Source organism: Amia ocellicauda, chromosome 8 (assembly GCF_036373705.1).
Source record: "Amia ocellicauda isolate fAmiCal2 chromosome 8, fAmiCal2.hap1, whole genome shotgun sequence".
NCBI lineage: Eukaryota > Metazoa > Chordata > Actinopteri > Amiiformes > Amiidae > Amia > Amia ocellicauda.
In genome coordinates this window covers 34,071,910-34,093,680 of record NC_089857.1, presented here as the reverse complement: position 1 = coordinate 34,093,680, position 21,771 = coordinate 34,071,910, and the positions used below count along the sequence as shown (strand labels likewise).

Genomic DNA, 21,771 nt, shown 5'->3' with positions numbered 1-21,771 from the left:
ATTGCTCACTGCATTGCGAAACATGGAAAGCCATTCACTGACGGAGAATACATTAAGGATGCTTTCCTCTGTAGCGCAGATGTTTTATTTGATGGCTTACCTAACAAAGAGACTATCAAATCTAGAATCAAAGATATTCCCATGTCAGCCAGAACTGTTCTGCGACGCATAGAAGTAATGGCAGAAAATGTCAGTGAGCAGCAAACAGCTGGATTGAAAGATGCAATGGTATTTAGTGTTGCGCTTGATGAGAGCGTGGACATAAATGATGTTTGCAGTAATGGCAAAATATTGTAATTCGAATGTAAGAGAGGGACTGACACAACAAAAGGTGAAGACATTGCCAAAGCCTTTATTGAGCATTTTGAGCAGCGAGGGGTTAACGCTGGAAAAATGTTTGCAATGACGACAGATGGAGCTCCCGCCATGGTCGGCAAACAGAAAGGAACTGTCAAATTAATTGAGGAAAAAGTAGGTCACCCCATAATGAAATTACACTGCATAATACACCAAGAAAACCTCTGTGCAAAAATGTCAAATTCAGATCTTAATAAAGTTATGGCTACAGTTGTGAAGATTGTTAATTTCATAGTTAAGCGATCCAACAGTTCCAGTCCCTTCTTGAGGAAATGGACTGCACCTACAAAGATATTCCTCTCCACTCGGCGGTAAGGTGGCTAATCTGTGGTAAAGTTTTGGAGAGGTTTGTTGGGTGCTTTGACAGTATTCAAGCCTTCCTGGCTGAAAAAGGCCAAGTCTACCCTGAACTCGAAGATGAGACGTGGGTTTTGAAACTTATGTTTCTCCCTGATATCACAGGCCACTTCAACGAGCTAAATCTCCGACTTCAAGGTGCAGAACAAACCGCTTTGAACATGTTCGAAACATGGGCTGCGTTTGTTGACAATCTAGCAATCTTGTCAAGCGATATTACTACCTCCACATTCTGATATTTCAAACATGTCCATGCAGCGCAGCATTAACACGGGTGAGATATCCAAATACATTTCTGAACTTGAATCGGAGTTGAATTTGGGGACTTTAGAAAATATGGGCCCCATGTTCTCTTTTTTGATTAAGCCTGAAAGCTTCGATGGACATGAATTCGATGAATCTCTGATAGAGTGGATGGATACACAGGACATGGAAATGCAGCTAATTGAGTTCAAGAGTTCAGCACTGTGGACGTCAAAATTTGCAGAACTGCGCAAAGAGTAGCAAACCACAGCAACGCACAATCAAAGATCTTGCATTTTCACATGCTGGACATCATTGCCAAAGAAATTCTGCTGTCTCAAAAGAGGTGCTTTGGCTTTGCTGACGGTCTTCGGGTCAACATATCTCTTTGAGCAAATATTGCATTTGCCTACACAGGGCCCTGTTGGTTTTCTTTAACACATGTGAAAAGCAGCATTAGATCGTAAATCCAATAATAATTGTGCACTTGCTGCTCTGATTTTTGTTCTCAGGAATGATTTCTTTTTTTTGTATGCATGTATAACAGTTTAAATCTATTAGAGACTTATTTTAACATAGTTCCATTGGTAAACTCAACATAAATGTCAATGTTCTCTTCAAAACAGATTTGAAAAGGAGCCTTTGATCACTGATTTAATAATAATGTAATGTTCAATGTTTTTTTGCTGCTTTGTGTCCTCAAAAATAAAAATGATATTCAAAAATGTTGTTGCTGTTAAGCGTGTTATGTATATGAACAGTTTAAATCTACTGAACAATTATATTGTGATATAATTAAACGTAAACATTAATGTTGATATGGCACAGTGATTGCCAAGAAAAGGTTGCTGACCCCTGTCCCAGAAGCATTGTGGCTTGTCAATATGCATTTTAGCAAATTCCACTCCGGCTTCATGTTTTTCTTTCAAAAGTGGAGTCTTCCTGGGTCTTCTTCCATGGAGGCCACTTTGGCTCAAAAAGCGATGGATGGTGAGATCAGAAACTGACGTACCTTCACCTTGGAGTTCAGCTTGTATCTCTTTGGCAGTTATCCTTGGTTCTTTTTCTGCCATTAACACTATCCTTCTGTTCAATCTGGGGTCAATTTTCCTCTTGAGGCCGCGGCAAGGGAGGTTGGCTACAGTTCCATGGACCTTGAACTTCTTAATAATATTTGCAACTGTTGTCACAGGAACATCAAGCTGCTTGTAGATGGTCTTGTAGTCTTTACCTTTACCATTATTTTCTTTCTGATCTCCTCAGACACCTCTCTCCTTTGCTTTCTCTGGTCCATGTTCAGTGTGGTCCACACAATGATACCACATGGCACAGTGACTACTTTCCTCAATTTAAATAGGCTGAATGACTGATTACAAGATTGGAGATATGTGTGATACTTATTAAAGAAACTAATTAGTTTGGAATATCACTTTTCTAAGGGGTACCAACAAATGTGTCCAGGCCAATTTAGAATATCTTTGTAGAATGAGCAGTAATTCATCTCTTTTCACAGCTTCTTTGCTTTATTCTATGACATACCAAAGGCATGCAAGTATACATCACTTTTCAGGAGGAATTAAGTATTATTTCAGTGATCTGAGTATTAGAATGTGAGTAACTTCCTATCACAGGCAGGAGTGCTGCCTTCTGTGGGGAGGCTTATGATTAAGGGCCTGTGTTTGGGGTGTGGCGCAGAGTAATTGTAGTGGTGAGTGTTTTCACCTGCGGGAATTTTACACCTCGTCAGGTGCAGAGGATAAATACCCTCTCTAAGCCTCCTCTAGGAGGAGAACCCAGAATCAGAAGCAAACACTGGTGAACCACTGAGGTCTAGGCCTGCTATTGTCTGTGTTTGTTTTATGTTTGGGTCCTTATACTGGAAAGGACTCCAGAAATATATATTTTTTGTTATTAAACTGAGGAACAGAGCTCCAACAACAACCCCCATCAGCTTGAAATGTTTTTGTTTTGGAGGAGCCAACTTAATATTGCCTGTGGTTTTTGTTTGTTTTCTTTGTTTAGTACTTTGTCAGGAAAAAAGACCCCTCTCCCCTTCCTATAAATCTTTGTATTTCATTTTTACTTTGGACTCCCAACAATGGTCTCCTTTGTCTGGGCCCACTGTACAGTGAACATTTTCACAAGATCTATAGAGAGAGAACCTATAATCTTTTAGACAAAGGCATTAGTTACATAAGGACACAGCACATTCTTCTGGCATACCTTGGCTTTTGTCAGTAGCTGTGTTACTTTCTCTTTCAACTTTTATCCAGCGTTTGAAGGCATCCCACTTCCTTTGGCTTATCTTCACCCAGGATGCATTGTGTTCAGTGATTGCTTAAAGAAACAGAAATAGCAGGGTTCACAAACTGAATATTCAGTTAAAAATAGAATGATATGGATCCACTGTGTACATTAATCAAAATTACCATAAATTCCACTAATCTATAGCATACAGGGAGCATTATAGTGAACATATTTGTTCTGCATTTAATATTTTCTCTTTATATACATTAAGTATATAATGCTCTTAAGGTTATTGAAAGTGGAGCTGGCAAATATTTCAAAAACTGTTCTTTTTAGTTAAATATGTCATAGCCAGAAATGGGTCAGATTTAATGCATTATTTCTTAATTTAGGCTAGCCAGTGCATTGTGAAAACAAACTGACACAGTATCCTGTGTCACAATGGTACTATTACACAAGTACTTCTACACTGTAATGTTCAAGGACCTCTACTGCTTGAGCTGATGATTCAGAAGTATGAAATGTTGCAATCTTAAAAAAAAACAATTGCATCAATATGCATCTCAAAGAAAATACTTATTATAAGTAAGTACATTGATGATCTAAAAATTTATAAATGTTTATTAAAACACATTTAGGATTAATAATTGATAAACAATCAATGTATTTATTTTCTGAAGCAGCTGTGACATTTTACAATTCATGAATTGATATGTGTATGTTACCATATCCCTTATTGTTTTCTATTGAAAGGTCAAGGTCATATTCTCTCCAGCAACCAATTGCTAAAGGTATAGCTGCATATCCTAGAACTTGCACTGCATAAGCCTAATAGAGCTGCATTAGAAATTGGCAGGCCAAGCTTCAGCCTCGCACAGAGTCCTTTCTCTGGCCAATTTTCCACGGGAATATGGTGTGTGAGCCAAGCCAATCCTCCAACTGGCACTTAAGACCACCTCTTTTTGTTCCTTCTTACAATGTTAAAAGACGTTGATAATTTTCAGAAGATAATATGTTTCTCTTCAGTGTTTTATTAAAGGAGGCATGTAGCGACACAGATTATGAATTTTAAACACTGAGAAACTTCTATAATAGTGTTACTGATTTATGAATGCATCATAACATATATATTTGGGATAATTAGTTAAATATAAGATTATTTAAATCAAGCTCTCTTTTCCAGTCATTTGTTTTTCCTTTAAAAAATCCCCCTTTGCCTCAAAACTTTGATTTGCTTTGTCTATTCTAGACACTCTATATATGAAGACTAATTGCTAGTAGCTTATTGGTCTTTATTCGACACAGGTGACTGCGAGAATTCCCAATTAATGCCATTTCAGCCATTTTTTGTGAATGCCCTTCACATACATATCTTCATTAAGCTGGATGAGCGCTCACTGGCATTAAGCTAGTGGCTTGTTGTCTGGCCCCTTAGGGCACAACCATTGTGTATTAATTTGAATGCCTGTTAAAAAAAAGAAAACGAGAAGAAGAAGATGAAGAAGAAGAAGAAGAAGAAAATCATCCCAATAAATTCCAGCTGAAATCCTTTTTGTTGAAATAGCACTCTGTCTCACATTTCTGCTTCAGTAGTAAAATCCACATCCTTCATACTCTCCTGGAAGTCCTTTGAGAATGTCACATAGATGCATCTCCTCGCACTTTGATTTCCATTCAATGGCAGGGTCAGCGGGGGGCCCAGCACACTTTACAGCTAGTTCTCGGGGAAGAAGCTTTATCCAACATTTGGCCCCTGCGGTGTATATGAAAATTAAAGCGCTGTCTGAGCAGTCCAGGTCTGCCATACAAGTTAATGATCTTGCCTGGTTCTTCCTCTGGTAAATATAATCATCATCATCACCTTTGTGAACATAGATTGCCTCTAAATAGTTAGAATTATTGTATCGATCGATTGGGTTATTTAAAATCTTGTATATGATTTGAAGCTGTCAGGCATTTTGAAATCTTCATTCAACAGTTTGTTTCATTGGCTTGGCTTTGAAATGGTTATATTTCAGCTCCATTTCAGAATCCTGAACCAACCACATCTGATACCACGCTTTCCTGCCATTTGATACAGTTCTCATTGTTTCAGCCTTTGCTTTCCAAAGGTGTATCCCACTGTGTTACAGATCTTTGCATTCTTATTGTATTTGTTTTGATATAATACTTTTTTCTGTTTTTGCTTGATTGTTGAAATGCTGTTCACTGAAGGAGTGCCATGACATTGAAATTCAACGTTGATTCATATAAAGAGTATTTGTCCTTTTACTCAATAAATTATAGCATTGTTATTAAAATTATCTCAAGTTAAGGCCAAGCAATGTTTTTGTTGTGTGTGTTTATGTTTTGTTTTTAGCTCAAAGGTAATATCAATAATGCTCAGGTGTCAGTCACAGAGTCAGTCTTTTCTTGTCAGTCCTCCTCCAACTCTTTGCCACGTCTCTCCTTTTCTCTCAAGGGGCTACAATTCCATCCTCTGTTTCACTTCCCTTCCCTTGAATGCCTTCCTCTTGTAGAGAAACAGAAATGTATTTTATTATGTTAGACTCTACAGTATGACATCAGAGGAAATGTATCAGGTCACCCGCAGGATCCGAGGTAACCAGATAATTAGGAAGTTCGTTCAGGAACCCTAACTAGATGGTTTATAAAGTGACAGCTTACATTGCAAGCTGTGTATGATTATACACTCTGTTCATACACAAACACACACAAGGATAAAAAGGAAAGACAGTGAATAACACAAATAAATGTTATACTCTGAACAGAATGCTTGTATATTTGACGTAGAAATTTACTATTGATTTGCTTACTAGCTCCAGGGTCTTTATCGATGTTTGTGTTCCGGATTGCACAAGGGCGCTGGGGCTGAAATTCTTCTCGAAGATCAGGGATGCTGCCTGGTAAATTCCCCAAGGCACCGCAAGACTGGAGTCCAAGGTCTTCTCTCAAGGGCTCCACAGGAACATAAGAACAAGAAGGCAGCACTGTGGTTTCCCAGGCTCCTGACAGTCAGTTGGAGAATGGTGCAATTTGTGAAAGATTTTGTAGAAAAATTTATTTTTACTAATAATTGTTACAATTTACTTAATGCTAATGTTCAGGAAATAAGTTGAATCTTCATATACTTTAATCCTCTAAGGTGATTTTTGAAGACATTTTTTGGCTGATTTTGCAGAGCATATTTAGCACTAGTCTAGGACTACTCTACCTAAAGTAACATCGAGTAATCCATGACTAGTGCTTATTTGGATCTGTGAAACCAGCCCTTTATGTAGCAAATTAAGTTCAGTCTTGTTCTGCTTTGGACCTTCTATATCTTTCAGTCTGCACCATTGCAAGTCTGTGATAACTGTGATATACATATCCACGTATATGATGTATGATAACATGTTTCTGTTTTATTGTCAGTACTTAATTACTTGTTTGTTTGTTTATTTATTTATTTTCAAAGCTCCTGAGTCCTAGATCCCCAACAAACTGGTCCACCTATCAGAGAAGCAGTATACTTTCATGAGACACACAACAATCACACAGCAAATAATTGTCAACAAACTACACATCTATACATCTATATCTCCTCCAATGGCAGTGGGGTATTGAACAAATATTTGCCTTATTGACAATTCAAACCTAGGTCACACTACACTAAGGTGGATGAAGAGATGAACATTGAAAAATGTACTTAATGGAAAGCCATTAATAAGGTTTTAGACAACACTGAGCCAGGGACATCAAGATTGTCCTGACCCTAGGAATCTCCTGCTTTCTCAGTTCAATGTTGACTCATCTCACTGTATAGCCACCGAATACGGCCCACCGATATGTAGAAAAACTAATATTTTGAAGTCCACCCGGCCTCAAATGTTTCGTAAATGAACCCTAATGCATCAAAGGAGTGACTAAGTATGCAATAATGCCTTTTTAGAGATCTGTCTGGTTGAGATTATCATGGAGATTTATATTTTAAAATCCTCTGCTAGCCTGCCATGAAAAAGCACTAAAAGTTATTATGATCTATTATAGTTATATTGATATGAAAAAAAATGTATTTACACCCATCTTATTTTTATATCCACATCACAATCCACATTTTTATAGAAGTAAATAATATTGACAGCATTTGGTAAAATGGTCAGAGGAGGCTATTTGCACTAGATCAAAAACACAACACTTCATCAGAACTTGCATGAATGGCAAGAATCCACAAATACAAATACAAATACCTACAAATATTTCTGGCATGTTCGCCTTGGAAGTGAAGATTGCACCATTGCCCTCAAAAGGGCTCATTGATGCAGTTAAAATCTGTAAGCCTTGCCTGCTTCCTCATACATTCTTCAAATACATAGACAACCTTATGTTGTCTTTGCATCAATACAAAAGGAACAGTGCAAAAAAATCATATAAAACAGGTTTTCAGTGAACATATGAAAGTCTCATGTTTTTTGCATACCAACCCCCCCTACGACCCCAGCCTCATTCTACCCGTCTTGTTACAACTTAGAACCTAGAACTAAGGATACTTACGCTGTTTTAGTGCAGGAGCTACTGCACAATTCCTTATCTTCTTCCCCCAAAATGTAAGAGACAGGGGGACATTTTCTGTGGCAGCTGGGGTCACATACATACTGGCAGTTTTGAGACGTGAGGCTTTTTGCACAAGCAGAGTACAGAATAAAACAAAACAGTTATCTTAATTGATTTCCACTCTCTTCAGCTCAACAAATTCAATCATTGTGATGTTACATTATTTCTCTGACATATATCATTTATATATAATTTAATTACATATTTTGATTTAATGTAAAGACCTTTTTTGGGTACATGTAGGTAAATAATAAAATATTCGGTACATTGTGCAAGGTTCTTTATGTTATGCAAAGAGGCATGACAGCCTGTGATTGTATCATGCTTTTCAACTTCACATGCACCATTGGATTCAAAATGTGGTAATTCAATAAAATGTACAGTACTGTCAACAAAAAAGTCAAAGAGTATTGTTTTATACATGGAATGTGTACAATGGAGTGAAACTGTGAAACAAGAAGAAAAAAAAATAATTTCTATGGATAATACCAGAATACACAATCTTCATAATCTTCAAGTCTGGAAACAAAAATATTAAAACATCAGAAAAGAACACCATCCATGCCTATTATTTAATTTACTTTTTAGAACTGCTAAAATACCAAGTGTTGTTTTATGTATGAATTGAGTTCCACACATTTATTAATAAAACAGGAGTCCCCTTTTTTCTCAAAACATAATAAGCAAAGATTAAATAAATAATTTTATCAACTTTTACATTTATCTTTCCTTCAAATTCTATTTACCCCATGATAATTCCATGCCATTGCATTCTTCCTCTAACCTAACATTATAAACACGCAACACTCAATAGTCCTGTGGGCATTTATCATTGAAAAATCTTCTAGCTTGACAAAACATATACTCTTACTGGCACATGCCTTCAAAAATTATACAAGAATGCTCAGTTTGATTATGTATGAGAACGTAGTAAAACATTCTACCTACACTTATTTTGTTAATGCAAAGATTGAGAACACCATTGAATAACATAATATAGCTATTTATATTAAATAATATTTTATTGATCTAAATGTGCACAATGGCTTAAAACACATCATTTAATCTCAAAAACAAATTGAATGTATTACTTTGAAAAATGTCCACTGTAGGAATTTGTGGGAACCATATAAATAACTTTTACAGCAAAGTACTAAACTCTTCAGCTCCAGATATACCAATAATTAAAATGTAATCTCGCAATGAACCACAGATGCACACCTCAAATGCATGCCAGCATCAACACTAAACAAACAAATCTATTTGAGTTGATTTCACTTGAGTAATTAGAATAAACCTCATTTTAATTTCTAAATATGAAGTAAAACAATCTATGTTAGGAATGAAATGAATAGAAAGAGCAATACAATTATCTTCTCCTGACATGAACAGATACAGGTAAAAATAAATCTATGAATATGCATACATATATCGTAAATATAAATATAAATATTTACCTCAAATGTGGATGGGAAATGTGTTGCCAAAATTCAAATACTGATTACAGAGACACGTTTAGCCTTGTTGTGGATGATATTTAGAGGAGCAAAAGACACACTTGTAAGATGCTTATTATTCTTCATGGAATTAAACCGTTCAGCAAGTGTTTAAATATTTAAATTGGGGGTAGTTCAATGGGTATTAGTTTGCCTGGGAAACAGTCACCGGTTTTAAACAGTTATCATGTTTCTCATGCTGCAGATAGAGGTTGTAATGAGATATTGTTATTTTATCTATAAGCACAGTTCTAGTATACCAATCTTAGAAGTAGGTCATTTTATGGATATAACATTTCATATATACCTTTTGTTAATGTTTTTATGGTTATACACCATCAGCCATAACATTATGACCACCTGCCTAATATTGTGTAGGTCCCAAAACAGCCCTGACCCGTCGAGGCATGGACTCCACTAGGCCTCTGAAGGTGTGCTGTGGTATCTGGCACCAAGACGTTAGCAGCAGATCCTTTAAGTCCTGTAAGTTGTGAGGTGGGGCCTCCATGGATCGGTCTTGTTTGTCCAGTACATCCCACAGATGCTCAATTGGAGTGAGATCTGTGGAATTTGGAGGCCAAGTCAACACCTTGAACTCGTGATTCATCAGACCATGCCACCTTCTTCCATTGCTCTGTGGTCCAGTTATGATGCTCACGTGCCCATTGTAGGTGCTTTCGGCAGTGGACAGGGGTCAGCATAGGCACCCTGACTGGTCTGCGGCTACGCAGCTCCATACGCAACAAACTGCGATGCACTGTGTGTTCTGACACCTTTCTATCACAACCAGCATTAACTTTTTCAGCAATTTGAGCTACAGTAGCTCGTCTGTTGGATCGGACCACACGGGCCAGCCTTCGCTCCCCACGTGCATCAATGAGCTTTGGCCGCCCATGACCCTGTCGCCGGTTCACCACTTTTCCTTGCTTGGACCACTTTTGATAGGTACTGAGCACTGCAGACCGGGACCACCCCACAAGAGCTGCAGTTTTGGAGATGCTCTGACCCAGTCGTCTAGCCATCACAATTTGGCCCTTGTCAAAGTTGCTCAGATCCTTACGCTTGCCCATTTTTCCTGCTTCTAACACATCAACTTTGAGGACAAAATGTTCACATGATGCCTAATATATCCCACCCACTCACAGATGCCATGATAACGAGATTATCAGTGTTATTCACTTCACCTTTCACTGGTCATAATGATCGGTGTATATAACAGCCCTTCAGAAAACCGTATCACATACTGTATTGGAAGTAATTTGATAAAGATAAATAAGAGAACTACCCTGTTGTCATTTGCAATTTACAATAATGGGATAATTAATGGAAATAGATATTATGATATATTCTGTTTGGTTGAATACTGAATTGGATTTTCAAGACTATGATTCAGGTTGTATGAATGAACACTATCTTGCATATTGAAAAGAGCTTTGCAAAAATCAAGGTGGTCGTCGATGGATCATGACAAAATACTTAAACTAATGCTTAGAGATTAAACAAACAACCAAACAAACAAAAAAACTGAACTGCATTTTCTAAGAAAAGACAATTAAGATACAGTGAGGGAAAAAAGTATTTGATCCCCTGCTGATTTTGTACGTTTGCCCACTGACAAAGAAATGATCAGTCTATAATTTTAATGGTAGGTGTATTTTAACAGTGAGAGACAGAATAACAAAAACAAATCCAGAAAAACGCATTTCAAAAAAGTTATAAATTGATTTGCATGTTAATGAGGGAAATAAGTATTTGATCCCCTATCAATCAGCAACATTTCTGGCTCCCAGGTGTCTTTTATACAGGTAACGAGCTGAGATTAGGAGCACTCTCTTAAAGGGAGTGCTCCTAATCTCAGCTCGTTACCTGTATAAAAGACACCTGTCCACAGAAGCAATCAATCAATCAGATTCCAAACTCTCCACCATGGCCAAGACCGAAGAGCTGTCCAAGGATGTCAGGGACAAGATTGTAGACCTACACAAGGCTGGAATGGGCTACAAGACCATCGCCAAGCAGCTTGGTGAGAAGGTGACAACAGTTACTCGATTATTCGCGAATGGAAGAAACACAAAATAACTGTCAGTCTCGCTCAGTCTGGGGCTCCATGCAAGATCTCACCTCGTGGAGTTTCAATGATCATGAGAACGGTGAGGAATCAGCCCAGAACTACACGGGAGGATCTTGTTAATGATCTCAAGGCAGCTGGGACCATAGTCACCAAGAAAACAATTGGTAACACACTACGCCGTGAAGGACTGAAATCCTGCAGCGCCCGCAAGGTCCCCCTGCTCAAGAAAGCACATGTACAGGCCCTTCTGAAGTTTGCCAACATCTGAATGATTCAGAGGAGAACTGGGTGAAAGTGTTGTGGTCAGATGAGACCAAAATCGAGCTCTTTGGCATCAACTCAACTCGCTGTGTTTGGAGGAGGAGGAATGACCCCAAGAACACCATCCCCACCGTCAAACATGGAGGTGGAAACATTATGCTTTGGGTTTTTTTCTGCTAAGGGGACAGGACAACTGCACCACATCAAAGGGACGAAGGACGGGGCCATGTACCATCAAATCTTGGGTGAGAACCTCCTTCCCTCTGCCAGGGCATTGAAAATGGGTCGTGGATGGGTATTCCAGCATGACAATGACCCAAAACACACAGCCAAGGCAGCAATGGAGTGGCTCAAGAAGAAGCACATTAAGGTCCTGGAGTGGCCTAGCCAGTCTCCAGACCTTAATCCCATAGAAAATCTGTGGAGGGAGCTGAAGGTTCGAGTTGCCAAACGTCACCCTCGAAACCTAAATGACTTGGAGAGGATCTGCAAAGAGGAGTGGGACAAAATCCCTCCTGGTGGCCAACTACAAGAAACGTCTGACCTCTGTGATTGCCAACAAGGGTTTTGCCACCAAGTACTAAGTCGAAGGGGTCAAATACTTATTTCCCTCATTAACATGCAAATCAATCTATAACTTTTTTGAAACTCGTTTTTCTGGATTTTGTTGTTGTTATTCTGTCTCTCACTGTTAAAATACACCTACCATTAAAATTATAGACTGATCATTTCTTTGTCAGTAGGCAAATGTACAAAATCAGCAGGGGATCAAATACTTTTTTCCCTCAGTGTATGTCTGTTTTACACATGCAACTGCAGAAAACACATTAATGAAGGCCAATGGTATAATATTTGTGGAGACTGACAATTCAAATAATGCTAAATAAGTAGGAACATATAATTTCAAACAAAGAAGGTTGGTGTGACTTTTTTTATGAAATGCAGCTCCTCTAAGAATCCACTGATCCCAAATCTGTGACTGCTGATTTCATATATCCCAGTCCTTCCTCTTAATAGGAAATTACCAACCATTGTGCACCACGGCAAAACCCTTGAACACACTGAATATCCTATTTTTATTTTTAACCCAGCATTGTGATTACATTGATATGGTTTTCATTATTTGCCTGAATGTGTGTTTAATTTCATTTCAACATCTGCAACTATATTTAGCACAAATCCCTATTATAGTGTTAAGGCAGGCCCAAAGCTCTAGTCAGCTGCCTTTTCTGTCTCCGGACCAAATTGCCAGATTTAAAAAAACAGAAGTTATTTTGGTGAAAGGCAATGCAAGATGCCAAACAATTGCATATTGTTTTATAGTCAAATGTTGGAATAGAACATTAGCAATTTAGATAAAGTGTAAATAAATAAATAAATACATACATATATAAAATATTTGCGAATATTATTCTATGATTTCTGGATCTGTCACCATAATTTGTGACCAAAATCAATACATTTTCCAAGCACTACTGATATTTGAAACATTTTCAAATGGATCATTTTAATACTATATTCTCTATACAAATACCTGAGCAAAATCAGATTATGAAAATAAACAGGTTATGTAAGTATTGGTTCACAGTAAGCCTGATAAAACATAGAAAATGCAGATCGATTGATAATATGATCATTCTTCAATATTTAAATGTATAAACCAGTTTTTCAGAATATAGATTTGTTGAGATAAGACTTCATGTATCATATTCACTATCAAATATAAATACAGAAAGAGAATAAAGGGTGAAAACGAGAAAAGGATATTTGGCCCATTCTCTCATTCAGTAATTAGCAGATTATGGACCATTTTCAGTGACACACCTTCCACACCCAGGTCATTCCAAACACCCAATAAAACCATTACTGATTATTGTTACAGGAAGCTTGATAATGTCAGAATTAATACTATGCAGCTCCAGATTCTCTGTCAATATATACTATCTACCTTACTCTCTAAAACAGGGTGTATGTTATAGACCTTGATACTTTTAATAAAACAGTAAAATCATGTGAATGTATAGTCATTGCAGCCTTTCCACTAAGTGTTTGTATAATCACAGTGTGTGTGTCTGTGTGTTTATATATATAAATGAGTGAATCCTACATTTGAGCAGAAACAATAATGAAGGACAAGCATCAGAATAAGGTTTATTTTAGCACATTTTGCAGTATAGAAGATTTTCCACTCGGTTTGATATTGAATTGACAATATTTATTACCCATTGGTCCCAGTTACTACATATCAGCATGAGGGTTACCTTTTTTCCAATACATTGTGGGAGTTAGATGATCCTATAGATCCCAGAAGTATTCAGTGAGCTTCAGACTAGGGGTATAGAGTAGTGTAGATCAATTATTTTTTTCCTCTTCTGGGCAGTGAGCTATGAGTAGCAACACATAGAGAAAAAGGGAATATATTTGTAATTAAGACAAACAACATAAATTACATAACACCAATGTTAAGACTTGTAGTCTCTGTGCATTCTCATGTGTTGAATATCAATTTAATTTCTACTAGAAAGTATGCCTTTTGTATATAAATATACAGTACACAAGAAATACATTTCAAACCAATTTACAACATTTAAAAATAATTTATTTTATGTTAAGCATCATTTAAACAATAAAATGAATAGGGTTAGAATAAGAATCTGGATGCAGGAAAAAGTGCATTTAAATAAAAAAGAGAAACGCTTAGATGGGCTAGTATAAACTGGACTGAAATATAGCACTTACTATCACTTTCATTATTTTTGCCTTTCCTTTTCATTACATTATTTTAAGCAATGGAAACTTTTTAGTGGAAAGGGAAGTTAGAGAACTCGAAGCCAATTGGTGGAGTGCATGGCAAGCCCTGTTGCTAGGTGTGGCGATCTGAGTATAAATATATGTTGTAACGATTCCCTCCTGCTTTCAGTCTGACACTCTGGAAAAAGATTTCAGGCTTCCAGGACAAGTGGTAAGAGATCCTTGTAGATTTTATTTGAGCAGTTGTGGAGCAAGAAATCCAATAGATAGGTAGCTGTATCACTATTTCTTTGTGCGGTTAAACATGGGCGTGGTGCCGCATCAGTCTCGAGAGTAGTTTGGAACGAAGTTTGCAGTGGCTGCAGTAACATCTGCATTTTTAAAGTTCTGTAACGTTACTGTATAGAAAACATCTGTATGTGCGTGCAACTCCTTCCGCCCCTTAAAAGTTGCACATTTGTTGACTTTTCTCTTTGGGTCTTACCCTGTGACGTGTCAGTCTGTGCTTCAGAAGTGAACAAAATGCCAACAATTGTGGGACTTTTTCATTTCTGGGGCAGAGCAAGGTTAATGTAAAGTGACTTTTTTTTTAACACGATAGATTAAGACTGTGCAAAATGTTTCTTTGTACTTCACTATTTTATACAATTTGAGTACCAAGGATACATGTAATGGGGGTGACTTCTTGAAGTTTGGGTGTGGCTGACTGAGCGCAGACTTTCTCTCTGTAGAAAGCTCTAATAAAACCATAGCTGTGAATATTTTATAAGGGTAAACAATAATCCAGGATTACAGGTATGTGAAGCCTGCAAGATATTTGCTTAAGGCCACTACCCTAAATGCTTGCTTTTTTATTTAACCTGAGGCAAACGGTTACGCCTATATATTCCAATACATTTAACATTCAACGTTACTTTAGGACCTGTAGATCACATGTGTCTGTATCTTCATAAAACTACTGAAATGTTTTCTCTGAAATGAAAACCTTGTACCCAGTGTTGAAACACTTTAACTAGATCATGCATTGTACAGTGCATCCCTAAAGATAAAAGAAGGCAGGATTGTAAATGAAATGCACGTATGAATTTCACAATATGCAGGTGTCTTCTATAGGCACCTCCTGTGGGTTATGAAAGTAGTGCTGAAGCCAGAATGGGACTTTTATGTAATTCAATCTTTGTATTTGAGTTTGTGCCCAATTCATTTTGCAGTCCTTAATTTGATACCATAGCAGAACCAGACCCATAGCACAAGATGTCCTTCGTCAGAGAGTTTCTTCAGCAAGCCTTTTACATGGGAATGCCTGATGATTCAGTAAGTCTTTTCAATTTTGAATCCTGTTGGTTTATATAAAAGTTTAGCTTTTCCTTTTCCCCCCTCATCTGGAAAATATAACTAACTTTGTATATGTAGTGAGTAAAATCTGGCCTTTTAGCTGGTGATTCATAAAGCAGGAATGCAAGCCACTCCCACGAACTTGAATTGTCTGCTTCAGCCTTAAAAATAAGAGAGGGGGCTAGAGGTTAGTTAAACTAGTTTATTTACCAATTTTTCCATTGGCCTGTTTTAAAATAAATAGACCTACCTTTTCACAGGGCTCTCCGCAAGGAACAGTCACTCCTTATGCACAGTTCAGTGCCAGTTCTGATGCTGCGGTTTTAGAAAAAGCAATAAAAACAAAAGGTAAGAGGTCCTGCATATCTGTGATAACTATAGAAGTTTTTTTCAAAGATGAATATTTTATACCAACTTATCAGTCATGTGCAGTGTATAATTCTCTGGTTTCCAAAGACCAGCAAGTGGCCCATTTTTTGGGTTGTATCCCTGTCTCTGAATCCCTACTTGTCCTAATCCACTGACACACCGACAGCCTGTGTAAGCAGAGACTTGACTCCATGGAAGCCTTTTTAATTTTGGAATTTACTTGATGCATCACATTCCCATTAGGCAGGAAGATCTAAATGTTTAATTGTTCCCCAGGAGTGGATGAAACCACCATTATTGATGTACTTGTGAAGAGAAGCAATGCCCAGCGCCAGCAGATCAAGGCAGCTTATCAGCAGGCCACTGGAAAGGTGAGAACCATTGGCTTTTGATGTAAGTGGGCAATATTTACATGTATTCTAAATCTCTCTAGCATCACTGAAGCCATTTGAAAATGTACTTTAAATTAAATACATTAAGTGTAGTTCAGTCACGTATGTTGAGCATAATGATAAATTAATACTATTCTAATTGGAATGTCAAAACATGTAATACAGCAAGAGTTCAGATAGAGATATTTCTACTGTCTTTGTCAACGATCTGCAGTTACTGTAACCTTGAAGCTGATGTATTACCCTGCATCTATAGTGCATTACAGATGGTCTCCTCTTGTGCACAGTTTGTGCCTTTTTCATGTGAAAACTAAACGTGTGTGGAGGGGGATCTTGGCAGGTAGGGATGAGATGAATAACTCTCACAAGGCTTTTAGATGTATATTTTTCTATGTCTGATGTAGTAAATGTGTGTTTCAGCCCCTGGATGCTGCTCTGAAATCTGCACTCAGCGGCGAACTTGAAAATGTTGTCCTGGCTCTGTTGAAAACCCCGGCACAGTACGATGCCGAGCTGCTTTATAATTCCATGCACGTAAGAAACTCCTAAGAATGGAATATCTAATGTGTGTCAATTTGATTTGTATCCAAACATCTTCAGTTTCAAGAACTACCAAAACTATATGGAATTTATTCTAGATATTACTAAATTGTAGGTTTCATATAGGAAATGACTGAATCCATAATGAGTCGGTTTATGTAATTATAGTTCTATAGTAAGTGAAATCTGTGCTTGGTATCTGAAATATTTTTCTTAGTTTATTTTGAGTTCTGCACAACTCCAGTATAAATGAATGTTAACGGTATGTACCGTTATGTAATCTCTTCCTGTGGCCCATTGCAATAGCTCTTCAAGGTGTTCATGTTGAAGTAGCCTCCTACTCATGCAAACTCCACCAACCTCAGTTCCTACAGCACATAGTGTTTTGATAATGCCCTAAATATGTCAAGTGAAAGTTATTCTGAAGCCAATTCCACTATTGTCTTCGATAAACCTAAGCAAGGCTCACTATCATCCATTGTCTGGTGTTTGAAGGTGTTCTGTTTGGCTTACAGACGCACATTCATCTGCAAAAAAAAAAAAAAAACATGCCTTGAAGGAAGAACATCCTAATCACAAGATTACAGCATGGAGGGAAATTGTGATTATTATGCTCTACAAAGACAACATGTGTCTTATAGATGAATACTGAAGGAGCAGGACAGATTTGCTCTTTTAAAACATTTTAAATCTTTTACAATGTTGATTTACATTTTACACTAGTTTTCTTTTGTGTCCTACTTTAAGGGTTAGAAGTGTAGTGCTTTGTGTTTAGTCTCCATATTATCACAGGGCATTTAATGATTGAATTCTGTTATATGTAAGGTGCAATGAACAAAGACCAATATACCCTTGGCTTGTTTTCAGGGTCTCGGGACTGATGAGGACACCTTGATTGAGATTATGGCATCCAGGACAAACAATGAGCTCAGAGAGATCAAAAAAGTCTACAAAGAGCGTAAATATTGCTACCTCCGTTTCTTCACCTAGTGTTATGAATATTCTTCATGCTCTTTCTTTAAAGTTTTCTTTTCCCTGCTTCAGAGCACAAAAAGGAACTGGAAGACCACATCAAGTCAGACACTAGTGGAGATTTTAGGGCCGCACTGCTCTCCCTTTGCAAGGTAATGGGCTAGTTTGTGTGAACAGCAGGCAGATGTAAATGTAAATAACATTTCATAAGCCCCTTTGTTCTTTCTTCAGGCAACTAGAAATGAAGATTCAGTTGTGAATGATGACCTGGCTGACGCTGATGCCAGAGTAAGAGTTTTTAGTGTTTTTGTCCATTATTTTTAACAAGTTCTGGATTTAATGCCTAAATTTGAACTGGCCATCCTCCACTTTGAGCTGTAGGTAGAATTTTGTCAACACTAAGAGACTAACTTGAATAACAATATTTTGACCATTGCCATTGGAAGAATACCCTTATGAAGTCCATGGCTGGAAGGCTTTGGTACACATTAGTTTATTCATATTAATTTAAACCTTCAGCCTTTTATTTCTGCAGAGTATCGGCTCCCTTTCCATCATACTCCTTGGCGAGTACACTGCATTATAGTCTTGTAAAGTCCAAAAAGCTGTCAAAATGAGTTTACAGCACCATTGCATGTCTGTCTGCAACACCAGCCAAGGTCTGATCCAACATCTTGCCCTTCAGGCTCTGTATGAAGCTGGAGAGAAGAGGAAAGGCACAGACTGCAGCAAATTCATTGAGATTCTCACTACCAGGAGTGCCCCTCAGCTACGGAAAAGTAAGTCTTCATCAGTTTTAAACTAGGCAATTCTATAAATTGAGGTGTTTCTCGAACATGTCTTTATTTTAGCATGGTTGAATGGTTGAAAACACCTTAAGTTTTAGTAAGAGGTCACTTGAAATGGCCAGTGCCTGTTGTATTCCATCTTTATTTTTCTCCCCATCCTTTTATTTGCATACACTTTCAGTGCAAGATTAGAATGTTTTCAAAGATGTATAAATAGCAGTGTGGAGTAGTGGTTAGGACTCTGGACTCTGAGAGGGGAAAAAAAAAGATTAAAAAAATTAAACCTTGCATTGTATTGTCCATTTGATGTGTCACAGGCCCTTGACCTGGAGTTAAAGGGAGACATTGAAAACTGCCTAACTGCTGTGGGTAAGGAAAAAGTTGTGGCTTGACCATTAACAGAAGCATATAAATGTCTTTGTAATTTAGGAGGCATCTGACAAGTCTTCATTTAATAGTATAATGTGGCAACTAATTCTGAAATCTGAAAATGCAGTATAAATATGTAACTTAATGCAACTTATTTCTTTCAGTAAAATGTGCTGGCAGTAAACCTGCATTCTTTGCCGAAAAACTGAACCTGTCAATGAAGGTAATCCTTTACAGGCTTAATTTTCCATTACAATAAAATATTACTTAAGCTTGTTTAGTAACTGCACATAATTGTGGTCATAAGTATAACATTTTTGTAAGAATACTTTACTTTCTATAGAACACTACTATAATGGATTCTGTACTATTTTAGAGCATGACTTACACTAAACCATTCATCATACTTTTTGGCGAGTGTAATGCACAGAACGTTCCTCAATCGATTATGACATTTGAAGAAAAGTGCTTGATTTTATCAATGTGAAGGGTGATACAGGGTAGAAAGAAATTGTTGGTCCCACCATATCATAGGCCCAGTCCCTATTCTCAAACAAACATTATCCCATATATACTATGCCTCTGGGATAAATATCACTTCAGCTTCTCTTCTGTTGATAAAGGGCAGATGTCTAAGTAACATGTGAACAAGGCCATGAATCTAAGCATTTGTTTCCATCCCCTAATATTTTGATTAATAATTAAAGGAATCCTTCACTAAAAATATTTCATACATGGGCATTATGTCAGACTTCAGTACCATGGTGATTACATGATGTCACGAGGATTTAACTGAAGTGGAACGGGCATCAGTGTAATCTCCCTAATTATATAAATGCATCAATTACTACTAATTATGTTCTACAATTCTTCTACTTGTACATTCTTCATACAAGTCTCAATCTGCAAAAGAATATGGGGTATGCATAATCTTGAGCAAAGTGATCTCATTCTGTTCTGTGCTGGAAATAAATGCATAGAGTTGAGGCAGGAAATCTAATTTTATCATTACCAGGTAATTAAAGTGCCTTTCAGTTTTAAGATGCACATCTACTTAATGTATGACTAATATCCTTCAATATTTTCGGACTAAAGCTTGATTAATTCCCCAGAACTTGGATATTACAAATAATTGGTACGTCTGTCCATACAAGAATCTGGTTAAATGCCTGTAATGAATTCTCTGTAGGGATCTGGAACAAGAACTAAAATGCTGACCAGGATCATGGTTTGCCGCTCCGAGATTGATTTGAAAAAAATTGGGGAGGAATACAAGAAGAAATATGGAAAAACCCTTTATCAGGATATTCTTGTAAGTTGGTCTTATTTTAAGTGGGTGTATACAGTCTAAGAAGTTAGTATTTCTAAGCAATCTTCATCTTCAAATGTAATTTTCTGATTTTTGACCTTAAAGGTAGCTATTCTGAACAACAAACGTATTGTCACAGCTACCTTTGTCTGCTGCTAAAGTAATATTAACAATTATGTATTTGTATCAGGTTTTATTTAAATCCTCCAGCAACTTGCACTAACTTGCTCCAATATTCTGTATGGGAATGTAACTGTTAGGTTTATACAGTGTTCATTTGCACTATGCATCTTATTTAGTTATGTGTCAAGGTTCTAAATGTGTCAAACTCTAAAATGCATAGAATAGACATTAGCTAAATAGTTAACTAGCATAGTTTAAAAGTTGTCAAATGTACTCAGATAGGGAAAGTTCTCTCATACTGAGGTTGTTGCCTTCCCCCCCCCGCCATCTATAATAGGATGACACCAAAGGAGACTATGAGAAGATCCTGCTGGCTTTATGTGGAAGTGACAAGTGAACCTGTTTGTGGAGGAGTCATTGATTTTGAGTCAAGTTTTGGAAGCCACACAGCACTAAAGTTATAATCTGCTTTTTTGTATAACCCATGTACAATGCATTACATTTCTTCTCCAGTTGGTAGTCTGATTGGAGTTCTTCTGTGCAAATAAAGTTATCTAAATGTTCCAGTTCTGCTTTCTTTTATTAAAATGAATAAATGTATGTAGATGTCCATCCCCCATTCTCCTTAGAGCATGCTATTAATCTGGTTCTACCACTTGAAAGTTATGAAATCCTTTGCCACTCTATTTATCCCTAGGAGTCTGATTTGCATAGGTCCCTGCATATGAATTCTGGCAGTGTACTAAGTTTCTATATGCTATGAATCTTGGTTACAATGTATTGGTTTAATTTGTCGTCAGTATTGCTAAATATTTGGCCGTTTTCCCAGATAGAATTGTGACATTGTTTCTGGATCCTACAAGAACTTGGAATTACTGCCAATATGACATGACTTCTCAAGTTCAGGGACTTGCTTTTGACTAACATTTCATACACTATTGTTGTGCAGAGCCCTACTTTATTGCCTTTAAGTTTCAACATTATATTCAGCTGCTGCTCATCCCTAATTTGAACAAATGTTATGCTGTACATGATCCTGCAGCATACTGAGCTTTGAATTAGCAAAGCTTGTACTTTTTGTCTGTAAGCAATTTAGTTTCTAAAGGAAATAACACTGCAAGCTGTCATAGCAACCACCACATTGTGGTTATATCCCTCTGACTCACTTTTTATTTTTATATATATTGTTCATATAAGC

The 21,771-nt window shown here is 37.2% G+C and overlaps 1 protein-coding gene across 1 annotated transcript; it reads left to right on the top strand.

The window, feature by feature from the left end:
* The first annotated feature begins 14,479 nt into the window (after positions 1-14,479).
* On the top strand, positions 14,480-21,136 carry anxa1a (annexin A1a). The gene is made up of 13 exons (XM_066711156.1): positions 14,480-14,587; positions 15,588-15,690; positions 15,972-16,059; positions 16,357-16,451; positions 16,893-17,006; positions 17,880-17,970; positions 18,057-18,136; positions 18,216-18,272; positions 18,670-18,767; positions 19,041-19,141; positions 19,306-19,364; positions 20,331-20,453; positions 20,911-21,136. Exons 2-13 carry the CDS (start codon positions 15,631-15,633, stop codon positions 20,968-20,970), a joined length of 1,026 nt encoding a protein of 341 aa, XP_066567253.1. The 5' UTR covers positions 14,480-14,587; positions 15,588-15,630; the 3' UTR covers positions 20,971-21,136.
* The last annotated feature ends 635 nt before the right edge of the window (positions 21,137-21,771 follow it).

Excerpts from the sequence above, each read along its gene's own strand:
- anxa1a (XM_066711156.1), top strand. The coding sequence starts at position 15,631 with ATGTCCTTCGTCAGAGAGTTTCTTCAGCAAGCCTTTTACATGGGAATG. Across the intron at positions 16,452-16,892 it reads ATCAGCAGGCCACTGGAAAG|CCCCTGGATGCTGCTCTGAA; the intron begins GTGAGAACCATT and ends TGTGTGTTTCAG. Across the intron at positions 20,454-20,910 it reads CCCTTTATCAGGATATTCTT|GATGACACCAAAGGAGACTA; the intron begins GTAAGTTGGTCT and ends CATCTATAATAG.